We start from the raw sequence: 22,777 nt of genomic DNA on the forward strand, positions 1-22,777 counted from the left end.
AGCCGCGCAGCGCCGGTGGCATAATCACACAAATACGTACGCTTCCATCTTCCATGTTTGACGAGCGCCTTCCGCGGTGTGTGGGGGTGCGCCGGCGCCGCCCGAGGGCGCGCTGCCTGCCTCGTCCCTCGACGGCACCAAAACGCGCTCTCAGTCTCACCTCAGTTTGAATGGACGGCATGGCAGAGACGTCGTGCTCCTCGAGCTCGCACACCACGGCATCGACACCGCTCAGCAGGTGTCGACGCTCCACCTCAGACCTGACCGACCTGATGGAGGAGCCACCATCCTCCCCAGGACCCCACGTTGGTCGATCCCAGTCATCGTCTCGCCGACAGAGCATCAGCAGGCCGCGCTCACCCTCCGTGGCCGGCACGTCAGGATCGCGGTCGGGCCTTGCTTACCTGGCCTCGCGCCGCAGCAGCCGCGATTCGCAGGCGTCCGAGGAACTCGGCCCGCTAGCCTTCAACAGGTACCGACAACGCAGGACCTCAAATTTCCTAGAGTTGCCAGGTGCGTTGCTCTGCATGTTTCTGATCAAATGAGATTATAAAACCATGCAATTTTTTGTATACAATGCTTTAAATGATTTGCTATTTTTGTTATCGTTTCAAGCTTATTAAGCTTATTTTTTAATTTTCATTTTATTTTGCACAATTTTCATTCCCAGTTTAATGTTTAACTAATTATTCATAACTTATTTATTATATCAAATTTTTTTTTTGTTTTTATTTATTTAACTATAAAACTAAAAGGTTTTACTTTCTTAAGACAATCAACCTCTTAAAATTAATTTTTGTTAAAAACAAAGAAAAAAAGAAATAATATGAGTTTGCTTTATTCTGGTAAGTAAAAATCCTTTTGTTTTGCTGCTCCTTTTCTTTCACAATCGTCTCTCATATTTTCTCCTCTTCATTTTCCGCAGTCCATTTTTACTGAATTCCCCTCGTCAACGTTTTTCGTTCTCCTCGTCCATATACTTAAGAGCTGGGGGCGGACTGGGGTCGGGGAGGAGCGCGGGTCGATGCACCTGTTGCCTGACGCCGCTCGCTCACTCTCTCGTGTACCGCACCATGAAATCTGCCAGCATGCAGGAAACAAAGAGAGGAGATTTCTCCTGTCACATTATTGAGTGATGAATCTCGTTACCCGATGATGGAAAGGAAAAGCGAGCGCCACTCTTCGCTCAAGCAGCGGGCCACGTGTGCGCGCTCTCAATTTATTGTCTCTCTCTAAAAAGAAGGAGGAGGGAGCGTCGCCGAATTGTAAGCTGGAAGAACAGCAATTTTCCAATTTCCCTCCAGCTTAAGCTCATTTTCCATTTCATTTGCTTGCGAGTAAAGGCCCTTGATAAAATCTGACGCTCTCCGTCGCCCAAGCAAAACAATGGAGGAAAGAATAATGCCATCTCCCATGAGTTCGACCTGCATTCTTCGCCGCCGCCGAGCCAAAGCCCCCGTTAATTGATTTTCCCAGCGCTCTTCTTATTTCCCGGAAGAGTGATCAAAATATTTCCAGAGAGTTACTTGATTAAAACTCAAAATGTTCCTGATCAATAGAGCGAAAAGTAGCTGTTGCCAGGCAAAGGAAAAAACTGACACTCTCTCTCGCGATACAGAAAAATCGCAGCTGCAATCAGCTCTTCATTGTCTCGCAGCGGTGTTGATAAATGTAGAGGTAACCTTATCAGCTCCTACATTCACAAATTAGGCGCAGTATAGTGCCTAGATTTTTCCTGTTCGTGTTGTATTTTTCATTGTCAAACCTGAGATAATCAAATTTTTTGTTCTAAAAATGATTTCTTTCATTTCTTTTAATTTCTGAGTTATAACGATTAATAAAAAGGTGAAAATTTTACGTTGTCGATTTTATACCCCTTCATAATTTTTTTTTCCATTTTTGGACGTGTTAAATTTGGTCTGTTAAGTTTTGTATTATTGTTTATCACTTTAAAGGAATTAGCATTTTTTCTGCATTTTCGTCAAAACGAGATATCAGAAAAAATTCGGTCCTATTGCTACAGTTTAAAGCATTTTTTTTTCAGTTGCAGTTTTTTTTATTCGGTTAAACGTAGGCTCAAATCATTTTTGCCCTTTCCGATAGAATTAAACCTTTTGAATTTTTAATCTTTTAATTTTATCTGCAATCATCAATTTTTTACTTGAAAACGGTCTTTTCTACGAAGTTTTGGCAAAATATATTGTTCAAATATTAGTCTTTTTAACCAAAAATAACTTATTATTCTCAAAGTTCTCAAGTTTTAAAGGAGGCCATGAATAACAAAAAGTTACAAAAATAACTTCTGCAAACCTTCCCATCTTTCTTCGTGAGAAATGTTGTTTTTTTCTAGTAAAAAAATCCAAAATTTAATTAACTTTGGATTTTTTAACTAAAATAATAATTAATTATTGAAAAAAATTTATGTTCATTGATTAAAATTGAGTTATTGAAATTGTATGCATCAATTTAAGCAACTCTTTGCATGAAGCAAACTAATTTTTGTGCGTTGTATTGGTTAATCTTCCTTTTGGGGTCATTGCATGTCAAGAGAGACACTGATTTTAATTTAGGCGCGCAAAATGACAGGCGCACTTCCTCGCGGAATATTAACTATTCTGCCGAAAGCTCTGTCGGGCGGCCTCACTCACGTACGGCGCGTTTGCATTTTTTTTCTGCACAAGGCAAGCCGCCGCCAAGCAATAATAATAATCCCCCTCGTTCGAAAATGTACTGCGACGACGAAATAACAGGGAAAAAAGAAGCAGAGAGAGAGAGAGAGAGCCGGTCGCAAAACTCGCACACACAAGCAGTGGTGTTGTTTTTTGCCCTAAGTGAGTCGCAAATTGATTTTTTGTTTAAGTGAGTGCGACGGCGGCGGTCGCGCTGACGTGTGTCTGCACACATAACGTGTCCGTCGCTCGGATGGATGGACGGGCACTCTTTGCGCCAGCTTTGTTTGACTGGTCTCCGACCTGCCGAAATTAGAGACTGGCTGTTGGTTGGGCGGCAACGCACTCGATTGATTTCATGCAACACTAATTGACTCGCCGCACTCTCTGCCGAATGATGGCCTTTTTGTTGTGGCCTCTCTCTTTGTGTTGTCGGCGGAAATATCTCGGCGCGCTGTTTGCTCAGGGTGTGTTTTTCAGGCTGACCCCTGCTCCTCTCCCTCTTCATTCGAATATAATTCATATTGAACGTAACACTAGTGCCGCCGTCGCCGTGGAGATGGAAATCTAATCCACCAGCTCGACTGCACCTTCCAGCTTCCAGAGCTCGCTCAGATTTCATTGCTGGAAATGAGAAAATGAGCCCACGCAACAAAAAAAAAACATAACATTGGCTTTCCACCCTCCAGAACATAGGGTGGATAGGGTGACATGCCATTTCTCGCATGACACGTATAATTGCGCTTTCGTAATTATTTTCCGCGCCCATTCTTATTTCCTCGTATGTGTGCCTAATTTAGAGCAACTGATGATGGTTTGATTTCATTATGTGGTTACTTTGTAATACATTTTTTTTTCACAATAACTAATGAGCTTCTTGTTTCGTTCGCAGTGCCAGACCACGTACGGCCACGCGTGTGCAGTTTGCCAGAGAAACCGTACAACCCTCGCTCAGGGGATGACATTTATCGACTGCGGACCTTCAGCATCACCAACAAGGGGGTAGTCAACTGCGGCGACTCGTTCATATCACGCAGATCCAAATCAAACACCAGCGTCAATTCTGCATCGAGCAGGTAAGGATTCCACTTAAAAGGACGTACTTTACTCTGATTATTAGTTTTCATTCATTGATTTTACATAGGATTTTGTGATCTCGGAATTATTTTTATTATTAATAATTTATCTATTCATGTTTGTAAATGAAGTACATTTTAATTATTTTTTTATAAGATTTTTATTGCGTTTTGCTCCTTTGCATCATAATTGTAAGAAATCATTTTTTGCAATTGAGTACGTATGGAATTGTTATGACACTTAAACTTATTATAAATAATTTTGCCACATTTTATGGTCTCTAATTTTGGTAATGTTTCTCCTAATTTGAATTTATATTTTGTTGTAGGAGTTTAAAAATATGCAAATCCTCAACACACAGATTCCACTTAATTTCATATTTTCCTTACGATATTGCACTTTACTTGATAAAAAGGTTAATTCAAAATGCTCCTCTTTTACTGGAAAAACTTGGACATTCCATTTCTTTCATAGAAAGTAAATTAATTTTTCTCATTTGGAGGTAATATTACTAGACTGTTTTTTTTTTACATTGATTTTTACTACATAAATTTAATAATGCGCACCGAAAGGCACAGAATATTATGAAAGTTAGATTGCATCTCGCTACGAGATTTGCAGCCTGGAGCGAAGAAAGATATCCGCTTGCACAATAAATACATCTATCGCATATGGACTCTGAGAGAAAATGCATATTATACGTCATGGCAGAATTGCGAGCAGCGCTAGGATAAAAGGCTAAAGAGCTCTCGGCAGAAAAGGTGAATTGAATTCGAAAGCAGATTTTTTTTCCTTTCATGCATTGCAGAAAGGCGCTGGAGGTGCACACGTGCCAACGCCGTGCGTTTCGGGGTGGTTTGGGGGAGGAAGATGTGTTTGCCGGCAGGCGGCACATTTGGCAAATGTGCACCTGCTGATGGAAAGACCTACTGCTTTTTTAGTTGCTAATCAAAATCAGTGCGATGTTTATCCCGTGCTCTGTGTTGGTTTCCATGGCAACGTGGCGAGCGGCTTTCAAATCTCCAGCAGCTATTCCGCCCGCTCTCTCTACGTAATGACGGCCGAATGATGAAATTTGCCGTGCCTTATTAAATTCCATCTACCTTGAGCAAATACACACGGTAATAATTATCGTGAGCGGTTCCACTGTGCAGCTTCCACCGAATTCACAGCGGCGAGAGACGAGGGATTTCAGGCCAATTATATCTGCGGAAGTTTGCTCACGCCGGTTTCATTGTTCCTCAAAGCACAGCCTAATGTGTGCAGATGAAGAATTATTAAACTGTGACAACCGTTGCGGATGGACTGCTAAGTCTGTCTGAGTGTTCCGTAGCGCCAAGTATTGATTGATGAGAGTGGAATTATTTGATGTATCAGAGAGCGGAGCGCCCAGGAAATTGCCCTGAATGCTTTTCGTATATGTGAGTGTGCCGCTATGTGTGTGTGTGTGTGTGTTGGGCGGTGAAAGGGATGCATACATTTAAACGCATGAACAGCGGCTAGGCTGAACTGAAGCCTGTGTGCTAACATTGATTTCCTATATAGCAGAGGAATCAACTGGCGAGCCAAACAAGAAGTGAAAAACCGCCAATAAACAATTTAACTCACAAGTCTGATAAAAGCCACTGCAAATAGCCATTTCCAATAATAACACCCCTGGCGATAGCACAATTTTATAGTAAAACACAACATTTACTAAATATTATATACATTTTTCGACGCGTTTTAGGTTTAAATATTTTGCATTTAATTTACACTTATTCGAGTGCATTATTTTTGTTTGTTGAATTGACACTGGGTTATTCCTTGGTGGATTTTATGAGATTTTATTCTGAATTTCTGCTGGTTTTCAATAGCTACAACAATATCCTGCTCTACATGTTTTGAGAAAATTAATCCAAAATTAATTTTTATTTTATTTTTAATTTTAAGCAAAATTCAATCTTGGAATTTTTGACATTAAATTAAAGAAAAGTTTACTTCAGTTTACGTGAAAAATAGTTTTTCTGTAACTAAACAGCAAAACAGTAACGGAAAAGCGCAATTAAGTCTCATAATTAATTTACAAAATAGCACCTCAATTGTACACGTTTTCAACGAAATTAATTTTGTTTGTTGCAAAGTTGAGCTAATAAGTCCAAAAATTAAAATGATAAGAAATGAGAAGCTTTACTTTGGTTTTAAATATAGCAATATCTTGCCGAAATACTCTTTTACTTAATTTACTTTTTTCCCGCAACGCTCTTTGTAGATTTCCAATAACAAAACTTTAAAATTTAAAAATATTTTCCTAATTTTATGTTCATATTCAAAAGTTGAGTCAGACATATACAAATGATAGTGTAACTCCAATATATTTTCTTCCCTAAAAAGGCCTTAATGGCAAAGTTCAAGCCTCTTTTTTATGAATATTTTAGCGTTGTGGTATTTGCAAGGCGCGGCCTGGTTATCTGTTTGGTGCGTCGGGCCTCACTTGCCAAGCAAAACTTATCGCCTCCTCATGCCCAACTAACCTCAAACCGTTCTCGAGCGATCGGAAGAGAAGCCTCTTAAATTTCCAATAATCACTATTTCCTGGTAATCACTGGAGCACACACACACGAACGTGGTGGCTTTAAACGGCGCTGTCCGAGGAAGAGCAAAGCGATTAGTTCCTTGTCGGCTCAAACAAAGGCTCATTTTGAGCGTTTATCATTTACTCGCAGCTCGTGTGCGCACATCAGATGGACGGGAAATAATGAATATGCGCCCGTCTCTCACTGACAGTCCTCTGTCGAGAGGATTACAAGCAGCAGTGACAACTTCATCCGCCAATTATTGCTGGCTGCCAGGATTGACACACGTGCACACAAATGATGTACCGATAGGTATACCATTTGTACCTGCTGTCATTGCAGGGAAAATGCACAGAATAAAGAGCCGATGTATCCGGGCAGGTCGTCTCGAGAAAAAAGAACGCGCTGACGAATTATTTCTTTTGCCAGGGAGCTGAGCAGGATATAAATCGTGTTATTGTATCCTTAAGCCCGGAGCCAAGATCAATGATGAAGCCGTTGAAGATTTACGCCAGCAGCTATACACACGCCTCGCCATACAGAGCAGCGCAGGAGATGGGCACAGTGCACTTTTCAGCAGATATACCTCGTCAGCCATAAAGTCTGCGCTTGCATAGGGGAGAAACTGCATGCGGGCGCGTTATGATAATATAAAAAATTTTGCCTTTTGACGATAAGGTTCAGTGAGAGGATCTAGGAAACTGTTGGAGAAAATTCATGCTTCATAGTTTTATTTATTAAAAACACGGGGAGCGCCAAAAAATATGTATTTATAATTTCGATTAAACGTAATTTTTTAATTTCCCTACGATAAATACCAATAAATAATAATTATACAATACAATACTAGAACATATGTACATTTTGCTCAACATATACTAATTATACTATCTTCCCAGACCTGCCTCTATTAATTATTTTTATTTATTTACAAAATAGAGTGAATACTAAATTTTATTATTTTAAAGTTTTAAATTTGGTTTGCTTTTCACGCACGTACAGGCACTTCATTATTCTGACTTCCTCAAGCGTTGATTTTGACGATGTATACTTAATGTATGGTTGATGGATGGGTAATGCCTGCGGCGCTTTCTAACTTATGCAGAGTCGTGACAAGTCATCGTTCTTTGCTTTCATTATTTGATGAAGAGATTCAGTACGGAAACATGTCAGTCAAACACTGTCTTGTGCTGACTGAGAGCTACTTTTCTCTAACTTTGTAATTAAGTTGAAACGTCTTTATTTAATTATGACGGTCAATTGAAAGTAACTTTTCAATCCCACTATTTACTTTTAAATTAAATTTTGCTCTTGGCAGCAGTGGCGAAACTCCTTTGTGGAAATGTGGACGTTTCCACGGGCCCACAGCCCAAAAGGGGCCCATTCAGGCCTGATTTAGGCAACTCGTAAAACATAAGTGTAAAGGCGTTGCCTACTTTACAGGGGCGTCCACGGGCCCACAAAGGTCAAGTTTCGCCTTAAATCTTTGCCCAAAAAACGTGCAATTTTAACTGTTAATATGTGTTCATTTAAAAAGAAAACGATAATTAATTATCAATTGATGGATTAAATTTTTCAAAATTATTTGTGGAACAAAAGAAAATAAACAAGTCATTTTGTTTTTAAAAAAATCGCTTTCACTCTCTTTTGCACTTAATTTATGAAATAAGCTGTTAAAAAATTCTCAAGCAACCCAAAAAATGATAATAATTATTGTTATTTTATAAATTTATATAATTTTTGGGCAGTATATATGGTATATATGTTTTTTTTTAATTCCAAATTTAGTAACACTACGTGAGATCGTGGAGGTGTCAGCCCTCGTAAATATTGTGTTCATCTTTATTTCCTTTTCTTCCTTTTTTTATTTATTTTATTACAAAGCTCATATTGCCAATTGTACATAATAAAATTGTTTTGTGATCTTTTTTACGACCATATAGCTCTTTTTGGCTCACAGTTGTTAAGGCCATTGCGTTGCTCTTTGGCATTTTGCCGTTTTTATTCCTCTGGGGATGCCGTTAGATTTTAGAGGTAATATATCGAAGGCCCGACCAAACTGAGTGTCAAACTGCCATGTACCTGCGCGGCCGCACTCTTAAATTGAGACACACGCCGGCCGTAAATCCCAGGACCGCTTGCTTGACAGCGTGGATTTTTCCTATATGTGTTGCACCCGTAAAGTATGTGAAATATTTAGGTCAGAAAACGAACACGTTCTCGCGACGACAGGGGTGAAAATTCACTACTCAATCGATAATTACTCAATGAGCTCCTTTTTTGTTGACGGCAGGTACAAAAGAGGGCTCAGCCATTATGTCAATGAGGGGGCGTAAAAGTTCTTGGCCTCTTGCCAACTGCGACTTAAGGGCAGAAAACGCGAAGGAAGAAGGCGAGCGTGAGTGGGCCGCGCCTGCCTAGTTTTTTGGTGTGGCAAATTGCGAGAAAAAAGTGTGGCGGAACAATCGGCGCGCGTCGAGGAAAATCATCGTGCAGGGCGAAGGGAGATTTTCCTTCTCTCGCATAGCAAACAACAAGGAATATACATATATTATGCGCGCGTATCAACTGAGCCTAGAGGGTGTTCTCTGTGTCTGGGGAGATTTTTGGGAATGATTTTTTCACCAGCAGATTCCTGAGTGTGCATCCGGAATTTTTTTATCCCACTAAGAAAAATTTAATTTTTTTATTTGTAAATTCTTCAGCTATAGTCATAAACATTTTAACTTTACTTTTTTTAATTTAAAAACTTTTTTTTAATTATAAAAAAGGTAGCTGGCTGATTTTATCAAAAAAGTTTTAGGAGCTTTATTAGTAACATAATTTAAGGGAAAGAACATTTTTGAAAGAATATTTACAATTAGTTGTCATTTATTCTACATGGGAATTTTTACTTTACATTCTTAATTCTCAAGTTTTCAAGTGGTTTCGAAAATTGAAAGCTAGCGTTACACTGCACTATGTATTAATCTTTCATCCAAATAGGCGGAATTGTTTAGTAAATAGTCGCTGAGAGCTGCGAGTTAAAAATAGCCCCTAGGAAGAGACGAGTCGTTGAATCACGCAGGTTGCTGGAGTGCTGCTGCTTGTTACCTAGAAACGAAATTAGCAAAAGAGGAGCCCTGGAATTATGAGCTCGGCGTTTTTAGCATGGCTTGGAGCTTTTCCTCTAATTTGCATTTCATTATAAACATAAAATACGTGAGAGGCACGTGATGAGTAAAAAAAAGATAATGAAGAGTTATTATTTTTTTAATTTGAATATCAAAATAGAAATTAATAACTATGCAAATAATTTGAAATGACGTTTTCCAAATAGACAATCATGCAAATTCAAGCTTATCCCTTGAAATTGTTTCTAATTGTGGTAAATTTTGAAGGCAAAATAGAAGTAATATTTCCAAATTGAAATAAAAGGACTAAAGATCGTTTTTAACATAATTATAATAAACAAGCATTATGCAATATTTATTTCAATTTAAAATTTGTAAACTGTTCCGTTTTCTTTTTACTCACCTTACAGACCGTTAAAAATAAATAATAAAAAATAGTAATTCCACTGAAAAAAATTAAGTTAAAAATTATTCTTTTCGTCGTCATTATTTTTTAAAACCTACGCCCGGTTCAAAGAGTTTTATTATTTATTTATTTTGACCGTAGGCGATTCTTTTCTGTTCAGGATCGTTATATTTTGAATAATAAATTCTTGAATACTCTCTGAAAAAAAAAATAAATAAAAAAAAAACAGAAGACCCGTAGACACGTTTTACCGTTGAGAGTGATCTCGTGTAACACTGACAACTTGAAGGGAAGTCAGCAGAAAGTACAGAGGAAGAAATTTAAGCGCACTCTCCTTGCTCTCTGAAGCATCGCAGAATCTTTTGCATAAATCATAGGCACGCGTGCTCGCGAAGAATTTTGCCAAAATGACCAAGCGCGAGGACAAGGGCTGCAAAAGGTCGGGGTTCACGGGCTGATGGCATCACGTAAAGTGGTCTTTCTTGTAAATGTACAATCAATAGCCGGGCAGGAGGTGCATTAAGGCTAGCTTTTCTCTATTCCTCAAAACCACCCTCTGCGCCGCGCGTCCAGCGGACGCCGGCGGGCAGGAAATGTGAATGCCGCCGTCGAAGAGCTTTAGACCACCCTCTTTCGTATTTACAGTCCACGTCGTTTTTATCAAAACCTTTTCTCTTGTCAAGCGTGTATTGTGAATTCACTCAACCAGAGGTGTGTGGTTTGGTTACGCTTTTTTAAAGAGACCCGAGAGTCATTTCAATATAATCAAATTAAAAGAGTGGTTTTTTCAAACATTTTCTCTCATTGAAAATAAAACTAGTACAAATTTTACCTGATTTATTGAAATTATATTTTGTATGATTGAATAGCTCATTGAAAAATTCAAACGCTTTATTTGAGATTAAATTGAGGACTCAAAAGTTATATAGCTAGTAATTTTTTTCCTCAACTTTTTTCATATTGTTTGCAGCTTTAGATAACCAATAAATGAATTCATGAGGAAATATTATAATTATCTTTTGAATAGGATGCTTTTTATCATGTCATGAGTCATGAGTCATGACTAATTAAAAATTAAGACGTATAAAACGTACGGGAATATTAGATTATTTATTATTTTATTAAAATATAACATTGGCTTTTGCAGACACAGCAATGCGAGTGGCGTGAGTCCTGGAGAGCGGTCGCCCTTTGAGGGATCGTGCTGCGGATCAAGCTATGTCAGCTCCGAGGCAAGTGGGGCCGACGTAACTAAGCACCGCGTGGTGCTGCTGGGCGACGCAGGTGTCGGCAAGACGGCCCTCGTGTCGCAGTTCATGACCTCCGAGTACATGAACACTTACGACGCCTCCCTAGGTGAGTCAAAAGGTCAGAAACGCATTCATAATTAAATTTGTCAGAGAAGACCCTCGCATGAGCACATCGCATAATTCTAGCTGGCAGCTCCCGCTTTTAGTAGCAGCACCTGCACAATTTCTTTATAATGTAGAAATCCCTGAAGCGGAAGCAGGAATCAGCTCATTTGGGCGTAATAAACAGGGTAAAGCTCTCGCCATTTTTGTATGGTGCTCTTCAAGATAAGAATTTGCATATTTATTATTTATATATTCATGCTGCCGCAGGAGACAAAGGTAAAACTTAGTTCTGAAGCAACAAATATGGAAACCTCTTCTTCTTCACATTTTTGTTTGTTGATTTATCTTGCATTAAATATTCGAAATGAAATCAATGTTAAATTCAACGCAATTGAAATTTTAATCTTTCATTTCCGGTTCCGGAGAGATTTTCTTTTTGATAATATAACTATCATAATTTCTGGATTATAGTTAAATTGGTGCTAATTTGGATTTTTGAATTTAAAATTATAAAAATTTGCTCCGCGGTCATACTTTAAGACCATTCAAATAGAAATGAAAGCAATGCTTGATGGAAATGAGGCGAACATGCGCCATCCCCCTAAGTCAATCGTTGAAGAGCTTTGAGTTTGAAAGTCAAACAGAAATTTTTGTCTAATGAGAAATATTGGCCGGTGGAATTGAAGAGCACGTCAAACACTTGCAGAAATAATGGCCTGCAGCAAAGTTAGGGTTATTTCCTTTGGAACGACTTAACAGCTTAGTTACTTGACTCAACAATAACCTTCGATTTTTTAACATTTGCTGCGGTTTTTAGATCTTTTGTAAATTTACAAAATTTCAGTTACGTTGAAAATTTATTAAATTTTTTCTTTATGCAAATTTAATGATATTTAAAAATTTATAATTGCTACTTCACATTGGCTTGTATAAAGAGAAATTATTAGCTTAATTTATTTTTCATTTCCAACATTTTTAGGAACGTTGCTCTTCCGAATTATAATCACATTGAGGGTCAGTCTGGTGAGCATTACGCTACGAAGCGCTTTTCAACTTTGCTCGGAGGGACTTGGCTTCATATTTATGAATCTTTGCGGCGTAAAAAAATTGCTCAGCGATTTCCGCACAGAAAGATGGAAAAGTCAGTGACCCGTGCATCAAAGTGGCCCGTCTGTTTCTTGACCAGAAAAAGCCAGAATTCGTCCTCGCAACGTGGAAATTGTATAAGTGCAATGTTAGCATAGATATCTCTTATTCGTTTCTCTGGTTGTCAGGACGAATTAGTTTTTTTTTTTAAATCGTCTTCTAACAAAAGCTGACATCAATTGCGCACACGTTGTCGAAGGGAAAGAAAAAACTATTTTCAATTCATTAATTCATTGCTTTCAAAGTTCATTATATTCTCATTTGAATCTGAAAGCAAATCACTCATGCGACATTGCAGACTAGAGGGCAAATCCCTCTCTCCTCTTTGAACATGTAATGCCTCGTTAGTGGGCGGCGATGCATTATAACGCAGTTGCTACTGCTAGTTAGGATAAAGGACTTTGCCTAGTAGTGGTCAATCCATCTAACCGCCATCAACCTTCGTGGTATAAAATTAAGCCTTGCTTCAGTATATACATATGTGTACTGAACAACTTTTGTCCGAAGACAAAGCGCAAAACTCAAAAAGCAAGTAACCTTCTGGCGGCGGGGATTTACTACTTGGATGAATGCCCACCGTGGCGGCGAGTATGCGTTGGGAAATTAATTTGCTTTTGTGAAGTTTTGCTCGCCACAACTTTTCGATGAATGCTCTCTCTTGGGGGTTAAAAATATGAATTTGCGGGCTTTCATTTCTACATTATATTATGGAAGGCCCACTTTTATGATCCCATTAGTGATTTCACCATTTATTAAAAGATTTTTTATGCAAAAACTATTTTCTAACAATGTGAGAATAGCGTATTTCTTATGGCGCAATAAATTGCTTTCTAATTAATTTAAAAAAATAATTATTTAATTTGTTTTGCTCAATTAAATGTAAGTGGAAACTTTCCCGTAAATTTATCCATTAAATGAAATGAATTAATTGATAGAGGAACTTGAGGTTGTAAAGTAAAACCGTCAAAAAGAAACTTTACGCTCAACCAAATTCTCTGTTAAAACTCTGGTACAACTATATAGCACTTATGGAGCTTCACCACATGCGAAAAGTTCACTTTAGGAACAAAAGTTGTGGAAATGCGTGTTCAGACTAAAAGAGTCTTCAGCAAACTAATTAGGAAACACGTCCTTGCTTTTACCCACCACAAAAGTTACAGTTAATTATTACGGAAACCAGATACTCATTTAATTAAGTAAGAGAATTTTTTGTTTTTTGCAGATGACGAGTTTGGCGAGAAATCGGTGTCTGTTCTTCTGGACACGGAGGAGTCTGAAATCATATTTATCGATCACCCGAGCAGTGAGATGTCGGTAAGTGTGTTTTTGCCTTATATACAACAAAGTGCGGCGCACCTAGAAGAACAGCGGTGCATGCGATCGCAAAATTATTAGTCAGCAGAGCGACAACACCATTAATCATGCTCGCAAATTGTCTTGCGCGTTGAGCCGCTCTTAATTTGCACCGTTCTCGCGATGGGGGCACTTGAAAGAGATGAATTACCCCGCGAGAAGGGAATTATTTACGCGCCGTGGAGACCGAGCAGAGAATGCATAATTATAGGGCTTCTTTAATCACTGCAATTTCAGAGAGTGCTGCGTTTCTCGTTTGGGGTGGTTTTTGGTTAGAATTGGGCTGCTTGCGGTTGTTTCTGATACCATCTCTGCTGAGGGTTGATCTCGAGAAGTTGCACCGTCACATCAAGTGCTGCTCACTCTATATCCTTTTAACAATGAAAATTTTCGCTGACGCTAACGCTTTTGCTTGGGCGCGCTGCTCGCAATGGCGATGCTAGTTTTGTAGGGGCGCCAATAATAATTTGATATCTCGCGCGTCAATCTTCCCTCCTATGGCTCCTTTTCTCCCGACAGAAAAGAGTAATGATTTCCTTTCCACGAAACGCAATTCAAAAAGATGTTTGGTCGCTACGTCTTTTCATATCACGTGATTAGCTGCCTAAAGGGTATTGTGTTCGACGAGGCTGCTAGAACGTCGCAAAATAAAATAAATAATCACCACTCAAATAAGCGATCGATTGGCCCATGTTTGACTCGTTATTTGTAAAGTTATTTCTCTAAATATTCTCGCGTTTATTTATTGCCTTCCTTTCTGACGACATTGATCTCCTCGTACATTTATCAAGTTTGGTCGATTTATTGGAAAAGAGAAAACAGACTAAAATTCTTTCTGAACGAACTATAGCGGAGAATTGTAGTTATATTTGTTAATATTTTTGTATACAAAGTGATGATTATTGTTTTCAAATATATTGCTTTAATATTGATGTCCAATTTTACACTAACAATTTCACTTTTTGTCATGGCGAAAAAGCCTTGATCAAAAAAACAAATTTAGTTCGCGATGAAATCTTCTGCCGTAGCAAGGCTTTACAATTAGTTACACCTTTAAATGAGAAAATTACATTAAATTGGAGTCCTGGAAGGTTTAATGATGACACAATTTTTTATTTCCATATATTCAGCAGTAATTAAAAATTTTCTCGGAAACAAAATTCATTTAGCACAGTCAGAAAATATCTTCTTGCATTCAAAACTCGCAGATCATGTGCAAGAATCCAATTACTTCCAATCTCAAGACGCAAATGTCTACAGAGCAAAAGTTTGCAGACCACTCTTTCAAGCCCGCCGTCGGATCAATGATTCTCGGCTTGAAAATTCCGAGTCTGATACTCTGAAGTGCATGCACCCTTTACAAAGCATCAAACAAGTCGAGCGCTACCTTTGAAGTGTTTGATTTTCTGGCGCCCGCCACCACCACACGCCCGAAAAATAATTAAAACTTGTTTTCCTTTCAATTTTGGATGCGCCCTTTCTCTTTAAAAGCCTCCTAACAACCGCGAGGGGGAGTCGTCGACTACTACTCGCAGGCGCAAAGTTCCTGTGGCCTCAATTTGCCTTTGTTTGAAACACACCGAGTGTTTGCGCCTTTTTCTTTTCCTAAACGGATGCAGTTTGTGTGAGTCGATGGCAAAGAGAAAGGGCATGCAGCTGCTGCGATAGAGTCCTTCCTGCATGCAAGATGTGTGCCTCTTTTGTTCAAAACGACATTGCACATATATGCAGGATTAGTATGTATGGCTGTCTTTATGTGCATTACAGCAACGATAAACTTAGTTGTGCATTTGCATCTATGTCACAATCAAATTACTCGTGCGTCTTTCACTCAAGCATTTATATTCATATAGTGTGGGCAAATATTAAGCTCGTTATCTTTGAATATTAAGTTTGAAACAAAATGTACTTTGACCCAAATTAAAGAGAAAACGTTAACAAAATGTTACCAAGATAAATGTCTTCCAATTTCTTGAATTAAAACTCATCAATCTGTTCAAATAATACAGCAACAGCAATTTTTCTTTTGTTAAATTGACGTCGTAATAAAACATCTTTTTAATGAGATCCACGCACTTAACTTCACAACAAAGCCTGGTTTCCTCTTTTATTATTATTATTCACGTCAAGATTGCAATCTCGTGAAACTGCGACGTCAAGCAAAAGTACAAAAGAATTGCGAGCGTGTCATTTGCATGCATAATTTTCCCACTCTACTCATTGTTGTTTGACACTAACTAATGACGTTCCTCTTTTGCTTGACTGTCGCGCTTCATTTGCATTTTCAGGTCACTTTTCCTCCTCCCCCTTAATTTAATTTGCCCCTATTTTTCACACGCAATTTTTACCGCAACACGTGACGTAACAGAGAAAAGCACTAAAACAACTGTAGAAAAATGTACGCCTTGACATCTCTCATAAAGTGAAATTTAACCATTTTTATCTCGCATCTTTTCAATACAATTTTATAAAACTATGCAATGTGCTCATCACGCGTGTCGAGCAGGTTGCCTGTATTCGATAAAATCGGCAGTAGTGTCGGCAGCAATAATTTTCTTACGTTTCTGGGAATTTCCTTTTTGGCAATTTTTTATTTTAGGTTGAGAAAATCAGAATAATTAGTTTGTGCTACTTTTTATAGTCTTGAGCGTTAAAAGCAAAATGCCGATGAAGTCTGTTCTATAAATACCCGTTACCAACAGCCATGTAATTTATTTTATTGATTTATTTAAAACCGATTTAGAAAAAGAGATGTTTCATATTTATGCGCCTCATTCCCGACGTAATTGGAGGACACGGCATTGAGAAGGAAAAGCGCTCCAGCTCGCAATGCGGCATCTCAAGTCCAATATAACAAGAGGGCCCACCACTTGAGATTGAGATTTATGCCGAGGAATAAATTGCGTCCGTAATGGTCAGCAGAGAGACCTGCCCGTATTTTTCGCCACAGCCTCTACTTGGTTTTATTTCTCGTCTTTGAACATATGGTCATATTTCAGGATGTGTGTGCGTCGGTGGCATAAACATTATTTACAGTCGCTGTTGTGCGCGCTTTTAGAGTGGCAGCCGTAAACTCGGATTTGCCGTTCCTAGCAGTAAAAAAGAAAAGCTTTTTAATTGGTCGGCCCGGCGCCACCACGCAATTTTTGTAATAATTTATTGCTTTTTTAGGTTTTTATGCATGTTTGAAATTTACGCATAATTAGAACAAGATAAGCAAAATCACAGTTTGTAAAAAATTGTAGCTACATGATCCAAGTTTTTTCGTCCTAGTACAAAAAAATTTCTGTCTCCCAGTGGGAGACAACTGGAAATATAGTCAATCAAGGTTTCCGAGCAGCACGCAGTCACTTGAGAATCGCTCTCCCCATTTCTTGCTGGCCATTATAGCGCGCGGAGGTGCTATTCAAGTTTTACGTGATGTTTGACCTCCAACCAACGAAACTTCTCCCATGATTTTTATTACGAGGGGTCGCGTTCGTTTTCTCCTCTAGAATTGTGTGTTTGTTGGCTACACACGTGCATTTGTCGGAACCACGCGAGTTGCTTGCGATTCGAACAAGGAAGACCTGCGGCTTTGCAGTCTTTGCGCACTGTGTGTTTTGTGCGCTGGTTCCCCTCCGCAGCGTGTAACAAGATTCTTAAATTATTCACCAAGCGTCAATAATTCATAGCAATCTTTACAATCTCGCTCGCTGCTTGAAAGCAATAAAGATTTCTAAAAGTCATAGACATAGAAAATCTTATAATTAATTTTGATTTAGTTTTGTGTAAGTTAAATAAATTATATGAATGTTGTCACAATTGTGAGAACACTTTGCAAAAAATATAAATTAGCACCATTGGAAAACAAATTATGTCTCAAAATATGTTAAATTTTAAAGGCAATCAAAATTAATAAGCCCCTCTTTTACCATTTGCAATTGTTATATTTTTTTTGTTTTTTTTTTAATGAAAAAATTGTTTTAAAATGTTTGGTAATTTTTTCACAGGTCGAAAATTCATTGTCGACTTATGAACCTCACGCTTGCGTCGTGGTTTATTCCGTGACGGACAGGGCGTCGATCAAAGTTGCTGAAGATATTCTGCATTATTTGTGGAGGCAGAATTTCACTCAAGAAAAGTCTGTAATTCTGGTTGGCAACAAGGCTGATCTTGCTCGGGCTCGAGTTGTGCCTACGATAGGTGAGTTCAGTTTCAATTTAATCTTTAAAAAATATTTTTATTTTTGTTGCTTCTAAAACAATTTTTAAAGTTCTTACAATTTTATGTTCTTTTTAAGCTTAATATAATGCAGAATTTAAATTTTTAACACTACTTTCAGAGGGAAAATCGCTTGCAAGCTCACTGAATTGTAAATTCATCGAGACGTCGAGTGGTTTGCAGCACAACGTTGATGAGCTGCTGGTTGGCATATTGAAGCAAATTCGACTTAGAGAAAACCGCGACAAGAAGCAGAAGCAGCGCCAGGGTAGCACAAAAAGCACAGGGAGCAAAGGCAAGAAAAGCTTGTATGGCTCAAAAACCACACTTTCACTGAACATCGCACGTGAGATTCTGAATAAAATGTGTATCAATGATCCAAAGTCAAAGTCATGTGAGAATTTGCATGTTCTCTAAACAAACTGCTCTAAAAACGCAACAAATTACCTACGTCGTGAAAGATATTTCATTTCGCACTCTTTCAAAAAGACTTCATATATGTTATAGCGTAGAAAATAATTTTGATTCGGCTGAGGTATTTCCTTGTTTCAACTATGAGTTGCTTGTTTCCACTGATCTCTACCAGTTTTAACTATCCTGCTCATCATGAAAATAGAAACTTATACAACTAATATATTGCGTAGAAATTATATGAATATCCTCAAAGGAATTTATATCCTTTTGAATGATTAATGATCTCATGAATGGCCTTCTTTCAAGAAAAATTTTCAATGCCTCCTTCAAATTTTTAAAATCGGATCATTGATTTAAGAGTTAAAAATGTTCCATATCTGAATAAGTATCTTCATGCTGATGTGATGCTTACAGCAATTACTTGATTCTAAAAAAATCTGATGAAAAAAAGAAAACTGCTAACACAGCTGAATGCAAATCCAGAAATGAGATTTCATCAGCGAAGTAGGTTTCCAAACAGCCTAAAAGATGTTGCATATATGTGTGGGGAATTGATGTTAATATGTGCTAAAATAATGTTATCTCAAAATTATGAAGGCAGCAAAGATTGGCTTTTCATGGGCATTGATAAAACAGAAGATTGTAATATGTAAAATTGTCATTAAAAATTTATTTTGTCTCTTATATGTATATATAAAGGATGCAACTGCATCCAGTGTATTATTTAACATTGTCACAGTCAAAAATATTGTTGAAAGGCACAAACAATTATTCAGCTGCATTTTCTATTAAATTACATTTCTGTGCTACTTAAAAAGTAATTCAGTCTTCTTCCATGGATGGATTATTGTTATTTACATATTATATTTTGTATACACATTAAATTACAATCTACAGATGGCTTTGTTTGTATTTTCATAATACGAAAGGCTTGTAATATGAGAAATATATCAATGTCAATATTTAAAATTAGGCACAATAGGCATTTTTTAGACAGATAAAAATAATTCAAATTACCAATGTCAGTTTTTGTAAGTACTTTTTCTATCCTTGAACCAAGTGATAGCGGCCCTGTCAATAGACTTGTATGGTTTGTTTATATATGGCGTGTACTGTGATAATCCTAATACAGAGCATAGACAAATAAATAGAGTATTTGATGTCATATCATTTGTACAAAATTTTACAGCTGTGTTTCATGGTGGTCCCTAAAGCCATATCCACGATAGTTTTGGTAATATGGTCTACTTTTTACTGTTCTCACTGCAATGCCCTGAGGTTTTGGAGATTTCCTTTGCTCCAGATCGTCCACTTCATTATCATCAACTGAATCAACATCACCTGGAACAGAAAAAAATTGCTCAATCAGTGAAACAAATACTAAGTATCGTAATTGAAAATTGGGAAAAAAAACTTTTGAAAAATGACGGTGATCTTTACCATCGCTGGAGTTGTTAGAAGTGATGAAATGGTCGGACTTGATTATTTTCCTACTCCTCGTCCTTCTGTAATACTTGAATTCCCTTGGAAGAGTGTACGATCTTGGCAGTGAAATCTGACTGTCAATATCAGAAGGAATCCGGTAAGACTTGTAGAGAGACTTTTCTTGGCGCCTCTCTCCGGAGCTTTCGCAGTCGTCTTCCTCTTCCCAGTCCCTGTAGTCGAGGAAACGAGGCGCTAGCAGGATCTCTGGAGTCTGCGCCCGGTGCTGTTTGTGCGGTGGAGGTGGCGGAACCAAGTAGGGCCTCGAAGCAGGCCATGGCTGCTTCTTGGCTCTCGGAATGGGCTGGCTCAACGGCTGTTCATTGTTTGGTCTTTGCTGCAGCTTGCCTTGCTGGATTTCCTCTTCAATGACCCTCAACTCAGCCATTTGCTGCTGTTTCTTTTCCTGCAGCTTCTGTCTAATGTTGACACCCCGAGAACAAACAGACCCCTCGGTTTCGCTGGATATGCTGGGCAGAACAGCAGCTATGGGCCGTTTCCAGAACGGCGCCTGCTGCTGGGGTGGCCGCACAACTGACGAGGGCATTACGGGAACTGGCACAAAACTGGTCGGCTTCTTCTTTTTCCTCTTCATTGCTGGGTTGAAGCGACAGTTAAAAACACCACCGGGCACAGGAAGACCATTGTTGCAGTGTGGAGGCAACGCTGGTCTTTGTATTTGACCAAAGGCACTTTTCCTGTCACTGATGGTTTGGTTTGCTTGGGTGTAGCGAAGCCTCTTGACGTGGAAAAATTTGTAGTAGAGCAGCATGAAACAAATTCCTGGAAAGATTTAATTAGTACCATTTTCTAAGTTAAGCTCCAAGCTACTAACCAAAGACGAATGACAGGAAGATGAGAATGAGCACCATGTCTCTGTACCACAGGGTTAGTCCGTGCACTCCGATGAGCCACATGGACACGAGAAGGGCATTCTCGAGGAACATAACAATATAGAAAACAGCCATCTTTCGGCGCGGCTTGTTCTCTTGCAAATTGATGTAGCAAAAGACATAGACGAGGGCCACCAATGCGGACAACTGCACTTTGCGTGATCTGGAAATGTTTTCACCGTGGAATACACTTTTCGGGGAGATGAGCCAAAGGAACATGGTGAGCCAGTGCAGGATGATCACCAGGAGCACCCAATGGTGGTAGACGGTGGCGTAGACAGTAAGCGATGTAACTCTGGCAGTCACGGTGCCAAGGCGCCACAGAAATTGGAAGATGACACCCAGCCATGTCAATACCAGACGATGGACATTGTGGAGTCGGACGTTTTTGCTGAACGATGCTAACGCCCAACATACGGAGAAAAGGCTCAATGCAGTTGAGACCTGAAATTAAAATGAAAATTTATTTATTTTAATTTTTAGGCATTTTTGGTTAACAATTTTTGTTACGAATGAGAATAAAATAATTAATTAATTATGTAAGCAAAGCCTTCAACCCCTGCTTTAATATTAATTTTAAAGTACTTGTCAAGAACATTAAAATTAAAGATTTTTAACAATGATTACCTTATTAAGATCAGAAAATTCTTTTGGTGACACCATTTGCCAAAACAAGTAGAGTTGGATGAGAAGCATCGGAGCAGCTTCGCAAAAGGCGTGCATGAGTCGCAGCATGCACAGGTCTCTGACCTCATGCTTGATGTACCGCAAGTCAACAGGGATGAAAAGTTTAAAGTAGCGCCACAAAATGCCGCACTGCATCAGGTGCACGGTGACAAGGCTGGCCCTACTGCACTCCTTCTCCGGACGTTGCTGCGTGTTTTGCAGGTACCATCTAAGGGACATGCTTTGGCACAGCAGATTCGAGGCCAAGACAAAGGTGAGCGACAGAATGCACCAGGTGATGTGGCCCTGCTCGTACAGGGCGTAGACCATGACAGCGTCAAAGACCACATCGCAGAAGTAAGATGCTAGCGAGATGATGTTGAAGAGGACGTCGCACAATGGCAAAAACTCGTGCTGAGCCATCATCTGCAATTAAATTAAAAACCAATTAATTATTCATTATGATTTATGCAATAAAATATAATTTCTTTAACTCAAGGAAATAAAATTGTTTTATTAGTATTATTAACATTCATTGGCCTCAAATTTTTTATTAATTATTAAATGCAGTTTGGATTAATTTTAATTTATAATTTCTGCATAAAAATATTTCACCACACAAAGTAGGACAACAGGTGGTTTTGTTGTCAATATTCTTTCTGTCATTTTATTCTTCATTTTAGAAAATTTGGAATCTTAATTGTAATAATAACTTCAATAGCAGATGAGAAAATAAAAATAAATCCGCATAATTATTTCATCATTAATTGTTGTTGACTAACAAAAGAAAACTGAAATCTATAAACAAGGGTAACACATCCACAGGGTGATTTCCCGATCATTTCTAACCAAAATAATTCCTACAAGATGTGATTGGAAGGATTATCAAAGAGCTCAAGAGATTAAGGGCAATAAAAAGATTTTCCTTCAAAAGTGCACGTCAAGTTTGAGAATAGCAAAAATAATGCCGTTCTACAAAAATAATCTCCATCACACAAGATTCTCACCATTTCGGCTCCTCGATCCTCAAAGCTATCATGCGGAGCGATGCTTTGTAAATATTTGTCGTAAACTCGTCAAGTCGTCATATTTGCAATGTGGTGCGTGCCTCGACGGGTGTGTGAACCTGAAATTGCGGAGTCGTGCAGCATCTTCAGGTGGCTATCATTTACTTACACGACATCACCATCGCATCGCATTCCAAACTTCTCATTCTCATTATGATTATCACTGGAGGCTGCATTCCTGCATGTTTTTTCGCCTTTATGATCCAATACCAACCGAACGGATTAACTTTTTGGAATAATTACGCGACTTTTTAATATATTTACTGATAGGCTTTATGATTGCCATTTTCAGCACCAAACAGAATAAACTAATATATATTTAAAAATCTCCTAAAAATTATTGCAATTGTGCGTCCATGAAGACCGAAGCGTTCATGT

The 22,777-nt window shown here is 38.5% G+C and overlaps 2 protein-coding genes across 3 annotated transcripts; one reads left to right on the forward strand and one right to left on the reverse strand.

Moving 5' to 3' along the window:
* The first annotated feature begins 179 nt into the window (after window positions 1-179).
* Window positions 180-19,548, forward strand: LOC132193065 (GTP-binding protein REM 1-like). Its single transcript, XM_059613434.1, has 6 exons — window positions 180-513; window positions 3,562-3,745; window positions 10,968-11,176; window positions 13,544-13,635; window positions 17,667-17,859; window positions 17,999-19,548. Exons 1-6 carry the CDS (start codon window positions 180-182, stop codon window positions 18,292-18,294), a joined length of 1,308 nt encoding a protein of 435 aa, XP_059469417.1. The 3' UTR covers window positions 18,295-19,548.
* On the reverse strand, window positions 18,942-22,623 carry LOC132199670 (uncharacterized). 2 transcript variants are annotated; one of them, XM_059624587.1, is made up of 6 exons: window positions 22,509-22,623; window positions 22,340-22,458; window positions 21,294-21,758; window positions 20,609-21,110; window positions 19,732-20,556; window positions 18,942-19,632 (listed from the first exon to the last, which is right to left on the reverse strand). In XM_059624587.1, the coding sequence occupies exons 2-6, from the start codon at window positions 22,340-22,342 to the stop codon at window positions 19,475-19,477; spliced, it is 1,953 nt and encodes a 650-aa protein (XP_059480570.1). In that variant the 5' UTR covers window positions 22,343-22,458; window positions 22,509-22,623; the 3' UTR covers window positions 18,942-19,474. The 2 variants fall into 2 exon arrangements, with proteins under 2 accessions (XP_059480570.1, XP_059480560.1); XM_059624577.1 differs by having other exon boundaries at window positions 22,340-22,607.
* Between the last annotated feature and the right edge of the window lie 154 nt (window positions 22,624-22,777).

Source organism: Neocloeon triangulifer, unplaced genomic scaffold (assembly GCF_031216515.1).
Source record: "Neocloeon triangulifer isolate White Clay Creek 2 clone unplaced genomic scaffold, ASM3121651v1 ptg000001l, whole genome shotgun sequence".
NCBI classification, from domain to species: Eukaryota; Metazoa; Arthropoda; class Insecta; order Ephemeroptera; family Baetidae; genus Neocloeon; species Neocloeon triangulifer.